The sequence below is a fragment of the Eucyclogobius newberryi genome, unplaced genomic scaffold (assembly GCF_026437365.1).
Source record: "Eucyclogobius newberryi isolate DKJ021-1_F unplaced genomic scaffold, fEucNew1.0.hap1 SCAF_12, whole genome shotgun sequence".
In the NCBI taxonomy this organism is placed as follows: Eukaryota; Metazoa; Chordata; class Actinopteri; order Gobiiformes; family Gobiidae; genus Eucyclogobius; species Eucyclogobius newberryi.
Window position 1 is genome coordinate 17,031,826 of NW_027315746.1, and position 18,263 is coordinate 17,050,088.

An 18,263-nucleotide genomic window follows, 5' to 3' on the forward strand; every position below is an offset into this window, starting at 1 on the left:
CAGCGTAGCTGGGCTTGTTTTCACAGCTCTAGGATACACATTATATTATTACATATAGGATAAATAATACATACACACATGCATTTTTTTTAAACTCTATGTTCCTATTTATTTAAAAATATATTTCTGAAAGTAAATATAGTAAATCCAGCACCCTCACCCTGAATCTCAAAACCAGGACCTAATCTTAACTCTATAACAAGGTCATAAATCACTAGCATATAAACTTACCGTACCTTAGCATCGTGACACTGTCCTGGCATTTTACCATAACCTAAAATCAAAGATCTAACCATAATAAAAAAAATATTGAATACAATTTAGCCAAAATGTAAGAATATCAACCCTTTTATCAAAATTCTCCAACAAACACTGACCGTTTAAAAGAGAGACGTCTAACAAACATGGGAACAGAGAAGGTTGGCAGTGACCAGCACATTCTGACCTTGTGTCCTGGGTCACCCACCTTGACTTGCATCTACAGAATATAAAATATAAGGCGAGATGGACGATGGTTCGAGGATACCACAGGAGCAGATTGGCCAGGAACAGTTCTCCTAAATTTAAGATGGCCTAACAAAATTAATTTACAACTCTTCAAACATTGTGATTGTTTCAACTGTTTATATAAAGTGAAGCTACATTAGTCATTTTAAAACACATACAGCAAAAATTGAGAATTACAGTACATAGCGTGCTACAATTGTAGATCCTTCATAAGCAAAACTTCATAACTTCATAACTTCATTCGTTGATTAGAAATAGTATGACATATTAACACTAAAAACAGTCCTATATTGTTGTAGTGTAGACTCTTACATGAATGCACTGGAATGATAAATAATGCTCAAAAGTAATTGTTGTTCAAAGCAAACACAAAACGTGGCAGTCTTATGAAAGATGGAACCACATATGAGAGCCATGAGAGGTAAGGAGTCCGTCCCAGGTGGAATTTTAGGGAGGTGTAATCCAACACACTGCGCCCTGAAATAAGGAGGTAGAAATAGAAAAAGTAATAATATAAATATATATAAAATAATATATATGATGAATTAATATTACCATCAATATCTTGGATCCCATATAGTCGTGAAAGGGAGGAAGTCATCAGAATTTTGCCAGTCAGAGACATCTGATTTTTATCTTTTGTGGAGAAAATTTTTTTTTTTATTAATGACATTAAACATAGGAAGAATGTGACAGGATATTATTCACTATACCTTTTGCCAAGTTGACAATACACTTGCCGCTCATCTCAGTAGTTTCTCCATTGACAAAAACGTCTGTCATCTATGTGTCCAAAAACAGGTTACTGTTAGTGAGACACTTTTTAGGTGAATACATTTCAGTTTTTTGCTAATTGACAACCTTTGGATCAATCTTTTCTTCCATTACAAACTGTGAGATCAGTTCTGTTTGCACTGCTCCTGGCCAAAGGCTCACAGAAACAACTCCACGATTTCTGAGTTCAAAGGCCATGTCAACTGCCAGTCTGTCACACTTTTAAGAAACCACAAAAAAAATGACTAATTGATTTATTATAACTGTAAAAGCAACTAAATTGAATAAACCTACCGCTGCTTTACCGACTCCATAAGGAACATTAAACAAATAGCGTAAACCACCAAAAGAGGAAATGGTGACAATCAAACCATGCCCTTGAGCCACCATTAAACGTGAGGCAAAGACAGAGAAGATATAGTGGCCTCTGTAACAGAAACACGTGTATGAATAGTGAACATAAGCACAAGGATAAATAACCAACATTACATTCATTAGCTGTGGGCTCACCTGAGACCTGTGTTATTGATTGCATCCCACATACTTGGATCAATTTCCCAAAACTTCTTTCCCATATTATCAAAAATAGCCTAGTAAAACATATAATGGATTCAAATTAGGTTTGATAACATAGGTCCATGTTCTATTGAGACATAATCATTCTTATCTACCTGCACTCCTGCGTAGGCATTATTAACCAGAATGTCCAGTCGGCCTTGTTGTTCACGTTTAATTCGTTCAAAGAGTTCTTCAATATCTTTGTCATTTGTAGAGTCGCATTTAACTGGGACGCAGTTGCCACCTCTTTCTTTAATCTTAAAAAAAAACAAAAACATAAAATAGGTTAGGCCAAACTTCTCACTCTTTCAACCCCAACATCCAAAAGGCCCCCCCAATAATAATTTGCCATCTATTCAAACAAATATGTATTTTTTTTGTTTTGAATTTACATAAAAACATAAATGGTAAAGGCTTAATATAGATTTTAAATAGTATGTTAAAAAATATATTGTGTAATGTTGATTTCAAACTTGCACCCCTGCACTGTGATAGGTTAACACAAAACTGTCTTTTATAAGAAGAACATCGTATAATTATAACAATTAGGCTTATAAATGATTGAAAACTTGATTCTAAAAGGCCGCGTATCATATCCGATACATACTTTTCTGAGACCTTTAGCATCTCCATATAAAAACTTTACAATTTGATACTTGTCTTCGGCATATTTTTGCACTGCAATACAGTATTTGGGCAAATCAGTTTCAGAAATACTGAATCAAATGTTATGTATTGAGAACGCTTAGGTACACAAAAATCAGTTTTATAGATGGCTAAAATAAGGTACTACCGACAATGTCCTGTACCTCCCCAGGATCATCCCAAATTTATTTAGAACCACTCGAAACTGTAGACGACTCCGGGCCAATTTATACCAGTCCAAACCAAATCGGTCTGAGGCAATTCAAGTTGAAACTAGTCCTAACCCAGCCTAGTGCAGACCAAAACCCAGTTTAGACCTATCCAAACCCATACTATGCCACTCCAAAACCAGTCTAAACCTGGCCTAGATGAGTCCATACTCAGGCTGCACCAGTCTGAACCAGTGTAGAGTCTGCCCAGACCAGTCTGAACCCAGAGCAGACAAGTCAAGACTCTGTACTAATCAGAACCCAAACAAAACCTGCTGAAACCCACTCTTGACTGGCCCAAACCCAGTGAACAACAGTCCAAACCCAGACCTGGCCTGTCTTGAAACATTCGATCTGAGTGCAGACCAGTCAAAACCTAGTCTGGACCAATCGAAACCCACGTATTCCGAAAAAGCAGCCGTTCTTAATTGCAGGTCAAATGTAAAAGGTGTTAATACATTTCATGGAATGTGCAATCATAATACAAACAAAAAACATACATGCATTTCGTTTTACATTCTGTTTAAAAGAGCAATAAACTATAAATATAGATTTTTAAAAATCTGGATTTTCTTTTAAGTATTTCATGGGTCACTCTGTTCTTACAGGGCTATGGGGCAGTCCAGTTTACAACTCTGATGTAATCCCGTAACCTAACAGACTCATGCCCTTTACCTTTAATATATTGCGCAAGCAGAAGGACTTTTACCTGAGCGGCGCTTTCATGCAGCGTCTTCTCGCAGCGGCCGGTTATGTAGACAGTGGCTCCTGCCTCTGAGAGCTGTAGGGCTATGCCTTTGCCGATGCCTCTGGAAGCTCCAGTCACCACACACACCCAACTGGACAGGGACATGTTGGAGTCTCATCCAAGAAAAAAAACATTCATATTGGTGATGCAAAGTGCTAAAAAACAACAACAAGAACAACAACCACAACAAGGTTGAATTAAACACAATCAACCAAAATGTAGGCATGGACTATATAAGTTGGATAAAAGTTGTCCCGTTACTAATTCAGATTTAGAACAAATTACGTTTTAACATGCCTTTGCTTCTCAAACGTACGACTAGTCCAATGTAACTATGTTGTTATAAAGGTAACAAGGAAACAGTCTTACCTGCAAATATCTCTGCGACTGTGACAGTGACTAGTCTTACCGAATGCCAGTCCTCTGGTCAGTCAAGCGACAGCTACGTGTTTTCATTATGAATTCTCGCGAGAAAAAGCGAGAATTTTCACAAGATGTCCAACGGTGCCGCAAATGATGGGGTTTGTTTATGTTTCGGCCAACATGAGCTTTTATCACAGGCTTGTTTAAATAGCTAATATCTCCGCCTGGATTGTCGGTGAACGTGGGCAGCTGAAGCCGAGGGGCAGAGAAACAGCCTGGAGGCAAATTGATTAAAACACACCACGGTCTGACGCGCATATCACAAATTACGTGATCTTCATCCATTGTGAAAATGACTTTTAGCACACCAAGATCAGATATTACTTATGCTATCCATACTGTACAACAGCCTGGCCCAATCGGCTCTCTAAACAGCGGTCTCCTGTCTCCGCACATGCTACACAGCACTGCATTTCCCATCATGCATTTAGACTTTGTAGTCCATCAAGGCGCTGCAGTCTCTTTTCATCGGCTTCACCGCGTTGCAAGCCCCCTTAAGCCGGCTTGATCTCATGATATTACAGACTGGCGCTCAGGTGTAGGACCGTCCGCCTTCGCCGTCTTGCTCTGCTTAAATAAGGGTGATTCTATCCCTCTTCCCACCAGCACATACTGCAATAATCATTAGCCTGGCTCCAGTGACTCATCTGTGTGCAATGGTGTGAAGAGGGCTAATGTAAAGTAATGAGCTGTAGAACACAGTTAAATAATTAACCTTTAGATTTATTAAGACAAATATGTAAACTTAAAGTACAATGGAAAAGTCCCATTAATTATTCCTTTTTACTTTTACCCAAAACCTGGTCCAGAACAATTAGAGGAAAAACAAAAAAAAAACAGTCACATGATTGCGTGTATTTTCCTGCTGTACAAAGGGGATGTACAAAAGGTTGCCAATATTGGGGCATTACTCCTTCCCAGCTGTTCCTGCAACACACCTGTAAAAATGTGCTACAAAAATGGGGTCCTTTTCTTCCAAAATGTGTAAAAAATTATTCCTTTCTTCTTCATCCCAAGACTCAAACCACTGGCTCCAAAGTCTCAGCTGGCATTCAAAGATGTTTGGAAGTTTGTCCTTCACCTGGCCAATGTAAAAAACAAGAAAAGAACAAAGAACATACTGTTAGAAATATGGTTTGTGACTTATACATTTAAATCTACCACGTCAACTACCTGAAGAGTACTGAGTGAGTCCAACAGGGTGCACACCTTCCCAGGTACAGCCTTTCCCAGTAGGTCCTGCATGAAGCGCTCCCTTTGACAAGCGTTCCAACCCTGAAACCAGCTCAAAACACACCGCTGCTCCTGGAGGCTCACATAGGACACGGGCAGTGGTTCTTTATCCTGGGGTCCGGTGGAAGAACTGCACGACAGGTTCTCCAGGCTGGGGGGTCCTGATATATGGTGGGGAGCAGATGGAAAGTCTTTGGAACTGGAAGTGGCGCGACCGGGCCATTCATGGGGAGTGATCGTGGGCACAGCTCGGTCTGTTAATCCCTGGAGTTGGTTGAAAGCCGTGCAAAGGCGCCCAGTGCAGTCTGCAGAGTCTGTGTGCTCGTTCGAGCTTTGATGTGTACTATGAAACCACGCCATCGTCCAGAAATATATTTGCGTCTGTCGCGCTAACTTACAAAACGATACGTCAAAGGAATTAATATATCTCACAATTTTCATAAAATAACATAACATCGAAGGCTCACTAACCTCAAACCACAACACTTCATGGTCACTTCCTTAACCCGCTTTTGGACGTTGTCGCCACCTACTGGGTTGGAGCGTAGGCAATGTATAACGTTTGTGAGTTTATAAAACAGTTCCAAAAATAAATATTTGCATCTTGAGTACACTCTTTTATTATGTATTGTCTGGAGTGAATAGTTCAACATGCAGGATTTTTTTATTAGAGCAAAATTTGTCAAAGAGCTCTGACGTCACAGACAGGGAGGCGTCGCTCGCGCTCGGCTCTGGTTAGAGGAACGGAAAATGGCGGATCTCGAGGACGTAACTCTGGACGGGAGACCGCTCCAGTCCCTTCGAGTAGCTGATTTAAAAGCTGCCCTCGAAGAAAGGGGACTTTCTAAAAGTGGACAGAAAAATGCTCTCATCAAAAGACTCAAGGGGGTGAGTTTATTTCTACATAAACAGCTACAGTTGTTGCTAGCAGTGGCTAATGCAGAGACTGGCTGATGCTTTGCTGAGGGCCAACAAATTATAGCTAAAGAGGATCTTTATAAGTATCTGTGGAGCATATTTAACCAACAGCACGCATTTTGTGGAACAAAACCATGCATAATGTTTAAATGTGTTAAGTTTTGTAACTTTGTAGCTTGTGTGATCAGGTGGTGTTGTCATGATCATGTTAGCTCTCGCTGCTACACGTTTGGAGTTGAGCGCTGGCCTTAGCGCCTACCCGATATTTGCGTTTCTCTACAACCTTACATGGGAACACGATGTGCATAAACTGGGTATTTGTTGTTTGGCATACAACACGCCAGTTAAAACGACCTGAAACAAACCAGTGGGATTTTAATGTTTTATGTACGTGGCAAGATCGTTTAACCACATTGCGTGTTGCTCTGTAAACTGTTTGTTTACAGTGCAACACGCAATTTTGTGCCACGGATTTTTTTTTTACGTTATAGGTTCTGAGTATCATTATTAAATACGATTTAAAATGCATAATTGTTGGTTGTTTGTACTGTATTAATGTTCGTGTTAATTTTCTTTGATGGGTTTCCCCCCCTCTACTGCTGTTTATAGGCCCTCATGCTGGAGAATCTGCAACGAACCTCCACAGCTCATGTTGGACTCCAGCCTAATTCTCAGGCATGTCTAAGTTACTTGAATATTATTAATAGTTGTATTATAAGCAATATTTGAAAAAAGGTGACTTTTAAAGTTGGATGTTTGTTTTAAACAGATTGGTGAAGAAATGAGCCAGAACAGCTTTATTAAGCAGTATCTTGCAAAACAACAAGAGCTCTTGAGGCAGCGTTTGGAGAGAGAAGCCCGCGAAGCATATGAAACAAATGGTTAGTAATTAAATATTACCATATTTTTATGTCTGTGATCGCTCTTTTAATAATATACATTTTTATCTCCTGTCTTGGTGATCATATTAAACATTTTAAAATAGATCAAGAAGATCACAATGATGTAAATAACAGCGCCTGTCCTCCACAAGTCCAGGTAAGATGTATTTTTTGCTTTTGTTGAAGTTGATATCAATGACTGCTAGGCTTAAAGTGAATTTAAATAACTTTCTATTTTTTAGGACGCTTCACCTGCTGTGATTGACCATTTCAAACCACCAGGCCCCTCTAGTGGGCAAGCAGTGCCAGAGGGATTGAGTCACAGACATCAGGAGGCTGCCATGTCACGTCCACCCGCCTCTGGCTCTGTGGCTCAAGACAGAAGTGAAGCTCCAGTTGACAGTGATGAAGACGATAGTGAGGATGGAGAGGAGGATGGTGGTGATGATGATGATGATGACTGGGACAATAAAGTTCTCCCCAGACAGCCAGTGAGGGCACCCATGGTCAGGGAGAGATCTGCAGCATCTTGCCAACCTCAACAACAACATATGCCTTCACTTTTGTCCCCTCAGCTGCGCCAGCCAACACCACCACCTTCTCCACCACCAGAATTATCATTTCCTTTACCTGACACTCCTAAACAGAGTCCCCCTAGTCCTGATGAAGCTCCATCTGGTCGATCTCCCTCTTCCTCCAGCTCAGGTTCATCAAGCAGTGGCAGCCGTAGCAGCAGCCCCGAACCTCACGGTGGACATGCTGAGCGCAAGCCTGGCCCCTTGACACTTTTAGCAAGAAAAATGGAGTCCGAAGGTGCTTTTTCTGGAGCTGAGTGGCATAGCCGTAATACCAACAGACAGGACAATTGCTCATCAGTTTTGTTTCCCAATCAAGTTGGTCCTGAGGGTTTGGTGTCCTCTGGCCCACACTTGCCAACTGTAAGCCATGCACCAGTTAATCTAGGCTCAATCAAAGGCCATGCCCAAGTCCCTATAAGTGTATTGAAGGCAACGGCAGAGAGAGATGCTGAAGTTGAAAGGGAAAAGGCTCTCGAGCTCCGAAGGCAAGAGCAACAAAGAAAACTTGAGCAAGAACGGGCTTTGGATGAGGAACGGGTAAGAGCTGAACAGCAGAAAGCTTTGGAGAAAGAACAGTTTGAACAGGAACAAGCTTTAGAAAGGGAAAAAGCTCTTCAAATGAAGAGGGAGCTTGCGTTAGAAAGAGAGAAACGTGAAAGAGAAGTAGCTTTAGCTAAAGAGAGAGAACGACAAAGTGCTCTAGAGATTGAGGTGGCTTTGCAGAGAGAACAAGAGGAGCGCGAGAGGGAAGAACAAGCAAGAGCTCAAGCTTTGGAGAGGGAGAGGGCCCTGGAGCAAGAGAGGTTTGAAAAGAAGCGAGCTCTGGAGGCTGAAAAGATAGAAAGGGAGAGGATGGAGAGGGAAAAGGTTTTGGAGCAAGAAAGATTGGAACAAGAGAGGTTGGAGAGAGAAAGGGCTTTGGAGCGCGAGAGACTAAAGAAAGAACGGATGGAAAGGGAACAAGCTTTAAAACAAGAGAGAATTGAGCAAGAAAGAGCTCTAGAACTTGAGCAAGAAAGGGTGGCCCTTGAGAGAATCGAGCAAGTAAGAATTGAGCGAGAAAGGATGGTCCATGAGATAATCGAGCGAGAGAGAATTGAGCGAGAAAATGCTCTAGAGCGAGAGAGAATTGAGCGAGAAAAGGCTCTAGAGCGAGAAAATGCTCTAGAGCGAGAAAAGGCTCTAGAGCGAGAGAGAATTGAGCGAGAAAAGGCTCTAGAGCGAGAAAAGGAAAAGGCTCTAGAGCGAGAAAAGGCTCTAGAGCGAGAGAGAATTGAGCGGGAAAAGGCTCTAGAGCGAGAAAAGGAAAAGGCTCTAGAGCGAGAGGGGATTGAGCGCGAAAAGGCTCTAGAGCGACAGAGAATTGAGCGAGAAAAGGCTCTAGAGCTAGAGAGAATTGAGCGAGAGATGGCTCTAGAGCGAGAGAGAATTGAGCGAGAGATGGCTCTAGAGCAAGAGGGAATTGAGCGAGAAAAGGCTCTAGAGCAAGAGAGAATTGAGCGAGAAAAGGCTCTAGAGCAAGAGGGAATTGAGCGGGAGAGAATTGAGCGACACAGAATTGAGTTAGAAAAGGCTCTAGTGCGACAGAAAATTGAGCAAGAAATGGCTTTAGAACAGGAGAGAAAAGAAAAAGTTCTAGAACATGAGAGAATAAAGCGAGAAAAGGCTCTAGAACAGGAAAGGGTAGGGCGAGAAAATGAGAGGGCAGAGCGAGAAAAGGCTCTAGAACAGGAGCGGATGGAGCGAGAAAGGGCTCTAGAGCGAGAGAGAATTGCACAAGAAAAGGCTCTAGAACAGGAGAGAATGGAGAGAAAAAAGGCTTTAGAGAAAGAAAAGATGGAGGAAGAAAGGGCTGAAAGAGAAGCAACTTTGGAAAGGGAAAGACTGGAAAAGGTTGAACAGGGAAGACTTGAGCTAGAGAGGGTGCAGGAACAGGAGAGACGAGCATTAAATGAAGACCGAAAAGCCAAGGAAAGCACATTGGAGTTAGAAAAAAGATTAGCTGACAGCTTAGAGAAAAAAAGTACAGCACATGAAAAGACTGGAGCAGAGGAATCTAGGATGACTGAAGTGGAGAGTGAGGAGCATTTTCCTCTTACAGGTGAGATTGGTTTTGTGCCTACTCCTACCCCCCTCTCCACAGGAATATCAACTGACGCAAACAAGCAAGAAGGTGAAGTCCATGGTCCGGTTACCTGTGAAGGCCAATCAGAGGAGTCAAATAAGTCTTCACCGTCCATATTTAAGAAATTCAAATTCACAAGAAACACCCCACTACAACCACATGCAGCCTCCCGGATCATCAGGAGGCCCCGAACATTTTCTGATACCCCAACGCATTCTGCCCCTGTCATATCAGATTGTAATGCTGAAAGTCAACTGCAGAAAGATCAATCTGCAGATGCAGATGTAGATGATACTGGGAGGGTGATATCAAAGATAAAACATGTTGAAGCCACGGAAAGCGTAGAAAAGGATGGTGACTCAAACCTAATGGCAGAAGATAAGGAAGACCATGAAGTGAAGGGATCTATTAAGACGGCTGTAGACAATAAAATGGGTCCTTCTGGTAGGGGAAGAGACACAAAGAAGACTGAGAAGAAGGAAACAAGAAGGTCATCAAATGATTTGTCCTCATCCGAATCTGACTCGTCGTCCTCTCACTCCACTGGCTCATCCTCGTCTGTAGGGAAAGCCTACCCCTCACAACCGCGCAGAGTAAGTGTTCTAGACATTATTAACTTTTAAAAATATTTAATTTTTTGGAAAGACTTTATATCAAGCAGTATGTGTATAAAAATCTACTTTGTTGTAGGATGATTCATCGTTTCTTCAAGTTATTGAAGTATCAAAAGAGCAAGAGAAGATGGCTTCAATACAAATGGAGATTTCTTCAGAGAAGGTACAATTTGATAAAGGTGTTCTTTTCTAGGTCAGCTGATGTTTGCAGAAATAAAATAGGATCTAAATCCACTAATGTTTTCATCTAATCACAGCTAAATGAAGCACCTACCCATGATGCTGGCCAAAGAAGAAAGGACTTCTACAATGAGAATGAAAAGCCTGAGAATAGGTAATAATACACATACTTCAGTCAAAATTGTTGCACAAGAAGGGACAGTCACAGTATATGTAATTTTCACTCACATTTTCATTTTGATTTAATTATAATAATAATAATAATAATAATAACTTTTATTTATATAGCGCTTTTCAGTGACCCAAAGACGCTGAACATAATAAAAAAAGGGGGGGTATTTACAGACAGGGGGGACAACACGTACAGAACACATTAATATACAGATAAAATGAACAAGACAGAAGAAGTAGAGAGAAAAAGATGGGGATGTAACAGGGGGTAGAAGTGTAGGTAATTATACTATTCATGTTACATGTTTTCAAGTGAGACTATATGTAATTGTACTTTTAATATCCGCGGAATATCACATTTTAATATACAATTTCATGTATTGTACAGCCAAGGAGAGTTTGCTGTGTCAGAGCCAGAGAAGGGTATCGAGGGCAACGAGGTAAGGCACTTGTAGCTGTTAAAGTTACTGGTTATTAACCTGGGTTAGTCCATGAGTAGTTTATATTTATTGTCATTGTGTGTAAAGCCTGTCAAAGGCATTCACGTCAAGGGTTGTCTCATTGTGGTTGACTTTTAAACCCCAAATGATTGCTTTGTTAAAAGGTGGTCATGCTTCTTCCATTGCCCATATTGGTACCTGCATACTGCTACCACTTCTACTGCTGCCACTTCCACACCTGTCCACTGTCCCAAAGAACCCAGAGTTGACATCAAGCCTACCCCCTAGCCTGCTCTGCAGACTCTGGAAAAGGACTAACACCAGTGGCTGGCTATCTTATTAAGCATGGATTAAGATAGCAAAAGCTGCCCTGTTCCTGAAAACTCAGATTTACCCATGAACCCATGAACATTAAACCAGCTTTCTCCTGACACTATTGAACTTTTCTGGTTGCATGTAAAGACAGTTGGCGTTGTTTTTCATTCATGGATTATTTTATTCAGTATTGGACTTCTTATTGATTTATCTACTACACAAGATTGTGGAGCAATGGTGAACATTCATAATCCCTCACTAATACTTGATTGCGTTGAACATTAACGGTGGCAGCTTACACCTGCATGCTGGATACTGGATATACTTATTGGAGCTCGTCTATTTCTTCTAAGCTTCATCTGCACACCTGAGTTTGGACTGCTTTGAACTGAAACATTTTGTGGCGCTCTCTCAATGAACTATTGAATACACGAAGCCAAGCAACCTAAAGATTTCTCAGCCACCTTGATTGGACCTTTGTTGCCTAGATCAGTACTTGCAGTCAAGATTGGGCCATATCCAAACCAGTAAGGATCAGGTGTCTTTGATTCAAGGGAATAAGTAGACAAATCACAACACATTACTTTTTTAACACTTAGTCTTCAGCTACTTTCAGTGGTTACCACCAAAATCTGACCGTTCTACACATTTGATAATTTGTGATTTCATATAAAATGTTCACATTCATTTTCAAAGTGTTTTTTAGACATATTTTAAATTGAAGAAAAACACAGTACTATGTTTTAGATTTTTGCACCAGTATCTTCCCAGTTGTGTTTGTGGTATGATTTGGTTATATCCTTTATTTTTTCCCCACAATTTCCTACTGACCATTTCCCATGTGCTCTTGGTCTTGTTTTATCTCCTTTTGTTACAGACGCCTAAAGCCTTCTCAACTCGTAAGATTTCTCTTAGCAGTGAGTAACCCTACCCTTTCGAAATAATATTTACTTTTTATTGTAAACTATGCATTTACATGAAGTCCTAGTTGTAGAAATTGGTAATTGAAGATAATGTTGTGTTATACAGGCAGCAAATCATCTCCTGGCAGCACAGAGAATGATCATGAGTTGGGGTCAGCGGGTGGCCGCAAGAGGAGGTGGGGCTCTAGTACAGCCGTCACTGCCAAAAAACCTTCCATCAGCATCACCACAGATTCTCTTAAGGTAAGACTGTATGATGTTCATTTTGCAAAATGGCTGGTTCAATTTTAGATAACGTGTTATTCATACTGTTGATGTTTGAATTTAACACCCGTTTTATTTCTTACAGTCTTTGATTCCTGACATCAAACCTGCCTTAAACCAGGAAGTGATGATGGACCTTCACCCAGAGGATCCTGTCCTGTCTGAAACTGAGGATGAAGACAAGAACCATGCTGACCAAGAACTCCAGATCTGCCGAACAGTAACACAAGTTAGTTTATAGTTTCTGCAGAAATACATTTGATTGTTGTATATTTTGGTGATTTCCCCTTCATATCTGAGTTGTTTTTTTAATTGATATGTAAAGGTTGTAAATGTGGAGAACCAGGAAAATGGGCAAAAAGAAGCAAAAATAAGGCGAGAGGAGTCAGATGAGGAAGATATGCAAGATGAAAAGGAGACCAAATCTTATGACGAGGACCCAACATATTTGCAAGCCATAGAGGCCCCTTCACCATTGCACACCCGTCATAAAGAAGAAATTAACACTGGTATTAAAATAAACCCATATATTTAAAGTATTCATATTTCCTTCTTGTTTGTGGTGTTAACCTTGCTGAATTATTTGTTTAATTTCTTTTTGCAGTGACTCCTAGTGACATCCCCTTTCGTCGATCAATCAGCCAACAGAAGATGGGCGTCTCCATCACCATTGATGATCCTGTGCGCACAGCCAGGCAGCCATCACCTCCTCGGGGAGATGTTTCTAACATTGTTCATGTCTGCAACCTGGTAAATGAACTACTCATTCACACAAAATCTTGCACTTCTTTTTAGAGGTGCAAAAGCCCTGACCAAAGCTGTGTGTTTTAGGTGAGGCCATTTACCCTGGGACAACTCAAAGAACTGCTTAGCAGAACAGGCACTCTTGTGGAAGATGGCTTCTGGATTGACAAAATCAAGTCTCACTGCTATGTCACTGTAAGTTGCATGTTTTTTTTTGTTTTTCTACCTTAATCTGTCAGAATATTTAAACTAACTGCTATCTTAATATTACTGTTTAGTATTCTAGCTCTGAAGAAGCAGTTGCCACACGGGCAGCACTTCATGGTGTTAAATGGCCACAAAGCAACCCAAAAGTTCTTCGAGTAGATTTCTGCCATCAGGATGAGGTAAAGCCTTATGACATGCTGTTTTATGTTCTTGCACTTGTCACTTTTACCTTCTAAACATAATTTTTTAAATATATATTTAGCTGGACTTCCACAAAGGTTTAGGTTCAGGTGAAAGACCTGGAATTGGAGTGCAAAGTCATAATCAAGGGCTTCCTTCACTTCTCCCTGAGCGAGACCAATGGGCTGAGCGCGAGCGTGAAATGGGCCGCAGGGAGCGAGCACGAGCAGAGCGGGAATGGGACCGGGATAAGGTCCGAGAATTTGGGAAGAGTACGGAGGAAAAAGAAGCAGGTGCGCAGAGATCTAGTTCCAGAGAGAAAAGCCGCAAGGAGAGCGCAAAGGGCAAAGAGAAGAAAACTGAGAAAAAAGGTAAGTTTGATCTTTACAAGCAATAATTAATGAAAAGGGGCATTGGTTTACGTTGTTTTGGGGTTTTGACAGAGAAAGCAGAGGATCCACCGGCAAAACTGCTTGATGACCTTTTCAGAAAAACTAAAGCAGTTCCTTGCATATACTGGCTTCCCCTCACAGAGGAACAGGCAAGATATACATATTTTGAATTTAATGAATAAAATGATCAAGCAACTAATTTTATTTAGTTTTTTCCCTGTAGTATCTTCAGCGTGAAATGGCTAGAGTTGAAAGAAGGAAAGAACGAGAAAAGCAACGCAAAAAGGATGAAGAGGAAGCTGAGCAGAAGAAAAAAGAAGAAGAAAACAAGGAGAAAATGAGAGCTGGAGGTGGAGGTGGCATTACAGTCGACCGCAGTGAGAATGAGAATGACAAGATCAGAGACCGAGCCAGAGGCCGAGGTAGGGACAGGGAAAGGGACAGGGAGGTTGACAAACGCAGGGAGGGTTATCGTAGGCCTGGTGGCTATGCCCCCCCCAGTGGACGCCGCTCACGCAGCCGAAGTGACCCCCGAGAACGTAGGCGCTAGTGGAAAATTGCTTAATGGAACTCGAGAGACCATACTTCCATTTGCCTTTCACTACATGTACTTTAATATGACAGAGACCCTAATGGAGGACCAACTGATGTCACAGCATCTCTAAAATAATTTCTTTTTAAATCACATCTACACCTACATGCGATCATGCTGAGAGGGGACCATTATTCTTTTGCAGTGTTTTCCAGAATGCTGTACGTCATGCCTATGTCAAGAGTTTTGTTCTCTTTGTATGTTTGCCTTATTTTGTCTTGACAGCATTGCGTTATAGCACTGGGTAATTATAAGTATCCTGATGTTCCCTGTTGCTGCTTAAATGTAGGTGTTGACTAACTTGCAATCAGTTGCCTCAAGTGTTAGCAGCTCAACGGTCCAAGGTTCAGTCCTTCTGTTGCTGTTGTCAGAGGATGTCCTGCAGCACTGGTCTAAAAAGAACAATTCTCTTTTCAGCGACAAATAACATAAATATTTGGAGAAAACAGTTTTAACATTTTGTACAGACAAAATAATCAAAAGCCAAGTCTGTAAATGAGGCAGCTTTGGAATATTTTTGGACAGGTGTATATTAACAACCAAGGTATTTAGTAATTGGTAGTTATTTCTCACCTTGAGCCAACTCTTTACAGGCTTGACCTGTTTATGATTATGTCCTTAACATTTAATCTGTTCCATTATTCCCCAGCACCTCCTCCTGTAGTGTTCATACAGGCTTCAGAGGGAGTTCGCTCACTGATGGGTTTTAATATTGTTTATCATTTTAGTACAAAGGTTTGTTTTTTAATTTTCTTTAAGTACGCCTATTGGTGAATGTACAAATAATAAAAACTGAGACTTAAAATCATTTCATTATTTCCTAGTTCACTGTGTGCGGTGCTATTCTTACACTAAAGCTGTAAATAGTTTGTCTACTTATAATTGATAGCGTGATAGCATATACCGGTAGTCTAGAAATGATACAGAACTTAAGTTATCCAAATAAATTCACATTAAGTTTTTCAATCCCATCTGCATAAGCTGTCCACAAGGTGGCAGACATGCTAAATGGCTTTGTATAGACAATGTCAATGAAATGGGTTTACATTTAAATGGTTGCTTTTGAAGATATAGGTTGCATTCATATCAAAATTAAGTTTCCAAATGGTGCGGACAGCATTGGCTTATGTTTCTTAGGATTTTTTTATACATAATCATTTTTTATATTTGTTATGAAGAAATTATTGTGTCACTTTTCATTTAATGTGGATGGGTCCCGTAATGAAGGAAAAATACATCTGCAAAATTACTATCAGAAAATTCTACTATAAAATTGGTGTCCCCCTAAAACCTATGCACTTGAAATATGACCCAATCACAACCCAAACTAATAACTATGTTCTCTCCTAATAGAAACTGGTACAGGTGAGGGAAATGGTTATTGTTAGAGCCAATAAATCTTGCATAACCATCTTGTTTCCTTGCAGAATGACCGTGGGTTTGACGTTAGTCTTGCAGAGCTCAGCAGTGCTGCTATGTAATTACAGCTCTGGTTGCTGAGCTGGACATTTTTCTGGCCTGATGCAACTTTACTTGTGGACACAATGAGGACCAGTGAATCCTTTTGAGGACCAGTGAATCCTTTGCGAGCGTGTGTTATATATATATATATTTGTATATTTGTATATATATATATATATATATTTGTATATTTGTATATATATATATATATATTTGTATATATATATATATATATATTTGTATATATATATATATATTTGTATATATATATATATATATTTGTGTATATATATATATAAATAAATTTGTGTATGTATATATATATATATATATATATATATAAATTGATAGATATAAAATTATATTTATATATATATATATATACATACACATAAACATGAATATAATTTTGTTGTTGATCATCATGGAACATGTTTCTATCAATCACTTAAAGAGGTTTGGTGGTTCATTGTTTACAAGACAAGATATTAATGTTCTCTTTTTCCCTCCTTACAACTGACACATTAAAACAATGTAGGTTCCAGTGAACTCACTGACTTGGGGATCTTAAAGTGCTTAAGTGAACAAATGTATATATCAAGAAGATTTCAAATATTGTTTTTACAGTTGTGTGGCTTTTATGGAACCAGAGTTGACAGCTGCTTGACCACTGCAGACCACCAGACTGTAGGGTTTAGGTTAAATGTTCAGGCCTCTTGAGGTCTGTTTGACCAGGCACCAGCTGAGAAAGGCCCCTCTTATCCTGATCCAAAACAATGTAGGTTGCTTTGCAAGCAATATTTATCTTATGACTGAAGTTAAACCTGACCAGTTGTTGTATGGAATAGAAGTCAGCATTTCTTTTAAGATCACTGATAAGAACCCAATATCAAGGGGTGTACTAGTAATGGACAAATTCTGGATTTTTACTCAAGAAAAAAATTAACACATATTGATTACAATTTCTTTTAATTTGTTTTACATATGCATTCATATTTTTGGACAGTTCCATTACAAACCTCAAGACCAAACCTAAGCTTTTGGATTGTTAATACTATCAAACTACAATATGAACTGAGAAAGTACAGGAAGTCTTTTGACCGTTAGATTCCCCAAAAGTTGCAGTGTTGAGAACTTGCTGAAGCTTTGGGCTGTCCGCTCTGAGTCAGCAGGATGGTGGGGTTTTCCTGTGGGGCTTTTGACACCATGCTGCATCAGGTTTTTGGGGTTATTGTGGATTGTCCACCTTTTTTGGCACCTGTATTTCTAACTTCAACACCAACACTTCCAGTGTGTCCCTCAAAATTATATTATAAATTGTTTTAAAATGCTGGTACAATGGAAAAAGTATTAGATACTGAAAAGTATTCTTCCCATCATTGACTATGGTTTTGGGTATAGTTTTATTAAAGACAGACTGGGCCTATTACTTTACTTTAAAAATTGATTAATCTATGTTATAATTGTGATTGAAAATAGTCTGTGTTACTACCACACACAGGTTTAGTATGTTTCCCATTTGGCTGTAGCCTTTTGCTGCTGTAACAAACAAAAGCCTCCTTCAGAGCTCGAACATGGGCTTGTTCTCTTTGTTTTCTTTTTGAGATTTTCTTCTTGTTTTTCTGTTAGTGCCAGCATTGTGACTTATCTGATGAAAACCATGTGTAACCACGGACAACTGCTGCCCCCCTTCATACTGAAATCTCACTATCGGAGCAACTTACACCTCTTACAATCCATGATTTATGAGTTATTTTTAATTTGCATGCTACTCACTATTTGATTTGTATGAAAATGTCATTCCTGTTGGCTATTAAGGGCACAATAGAAATGAACGGGACATCCCCTGAACGGATGTTTCTATTCATTCATGCCAGATGTTAAGTGGCAAAGGAAATGTCTAGCAATGTGAAAGACTGAGTAGCTCGGTTCTGTTTGACACAGAGCTGTTTAGTTTATAAGTATGTAAGCTATAGGCTCACGGATATGTAGTGTTCTATAGGTTGTTTGACTGGAAGATGCTAAAAAGAAGCCAGGGCATTTTGGTGTGCTGTGCAGAGGCGTCGGACGGAAGATAATGGTTCTACAGTACAGTTTACCCAGGCCCCAAAAAAGTCTTTAATGTAAATGTATCATAGAGAATATGTAGAACAAGATGGTTTGTATTCAGGGCCTAGAAAC

The 18,263-nt window shown here is 39.9% G+C and overlaps 3 protein-coding genes across 3 annotated transcripts; 1 reads left to right on the top strand and 2 right to left on the bottom strand.

Moving 5' to 3' along the window:
• Window positions 1-636: 636 nt before the first annotated feature.
• Window positions 637-3,587, bottom strand: dhrs1 (dehydrogenase/reductase (SDR family) member 1). The gene is made up of 9 exons (XM_072440349.1): window positions 3,403-3,587; window positions 1,953-2,096; window positions 1,792-1,871; window positions 1,576-1,708; window positions 1,369-1,500; window positions 1,221-1,290; window positions 1,063-1,143; window positions 789-984; window positions 637-742 (listed from the first exon to the last, which is right to left on the bottom strand). Exons 1-8 carry the CDS (start codon window positions 3,544-3,546, stop codon window positions 848-850), a joined length of 921 nt encoding a protein of 306 aa, XP_072296450.1. The 5' UTR covers window positions 3,547-3,587; the 3' UTR covers window positions 637-742; window positions 789-847.
• A 1,106-nt stretch (window positions 3,588-4,693) lies between these two features.
• On the bottom strand, window positions 4,694-5,603 carry cunh14orf119 (chromosome unknown C14orf119 homolog). The gene is made up of 2 exons (XM_072441007.1): window positions 5,038-5,603; window positions 4,694-4,945 (listed from the first exon to the last, which is right to left on the bottom strand). Exons 1-2 carry the CDS (start codon window positions 5,551-5,553, stop codon window positions 4,772-4,774), a joined length of 690 nt encoding a protein of 229 aa, XP_072297108.1. The 5' UTR covers window positions 5,554-5,603; the 3' UTR covers window positions 4,694-4,771.
• A 205-nt stretch (window positions 5,604-5,808) lies between these two features.
• Window positions 5,809-15,429, top strand: acin1a (apoptotic chromatin condensation inducer 1a). Its single transcript, XM_072441006.1, has 21 exons — window positions 5,809-5,985; window positions 6,625-6,690; window positions 6,785-6,896; window positions 7,001-7,053; window positions 7,139-8,518; window positions 8,561-8,681; window positions 8,832-8,983; window positions 9,194-10,192; window positions 10,290-10,376; window positions 10,471-10,547; window positions 10,953-11,004; window positions 12,197-12,236; window positions 12,349-12,485; window positions 12,592-12,735; window positions 12,832-13,015; window positions 13,111-13,256; window positions 13,338-13,445; window positions 13,529-13,636; window positions 13,720-14,008; window positions 14,081-14,178; window positions 14,253-15,429. Exons 1-21 carry the CDS (start codon window positions 5,848-5,850, stop codon window positions 14,577-14,579), a joined length of 4,818 nt encoding a protein of 1,605 aa, XP_072297107.1. The 5' UTR covers window positions 5,809-5,847; the 3' UTR covers window positions 14,580-15,429.
• Window positions 15,430-18,263: the final 2,834 nt, after the last annotated feature.

Excerpts from the sequence above, each read along its gene's own strand:
- dhrs1 (XM_072440349.1), bottom strand. The coding sequence starts at position 3,546 with ATGTCCCTGTCCAGTTGGGTGTGTGTGGTGACTGGAGCTTCCAGAGGC. Across the intron at positions 1,291-1,368 it reads AAGAAAAGATTGATCCAAAG|ATGACAGACGTTTTTGTCAA; the intron begins GTTGTCAATTAG and ends TTGGACACATAG. Across the intron at positions 1,144-1,220 it reads TATTGTCAACTTGGCAAAAG|ATAAAAATCAGATGTCTCTG; the intron begins GTATAGTGAATA and ends TCTCCACAAAAG.
- cunh14orf119 (XM_072441007.1), bottom strand. The coding sequence starts at position 5,553 with ATGTTATGTTATTTTATGAAAATTGTGAGATATATTAATTCCTTTGAC. Across the intron at positions 4,946-5,037 it reads ACTCACTCAGTACTCTTCAG|GTGAAGGACAAACTTCCAAA; the intron begins GTAGTTGACGTG and ends TACATTGGCCAG.
- acin1a (XM_072441006.1), top strand. The coding sequence starts at position 5,848 with ATGGCGGATCTCGAGGACGTAACTCTGGACGGGAGACCGCTCCAGTCC. Across the intron at positions 8,519-8,560 it reads CCCTTGAGAGAATCGAGCAA|CGAGAGAGAATTGAGCGAGA; the intron begins GTAAGAATTGAG and ends GAGATAATCGAG. Across the intron at positions 14,009-14,080 it reads GAAGAAAACTGAGAAAAAAG|AGAAAGCAGAGGATCCACCG; the intron begins GTAAGTTTGATC and ends GGGTTTTGACAG.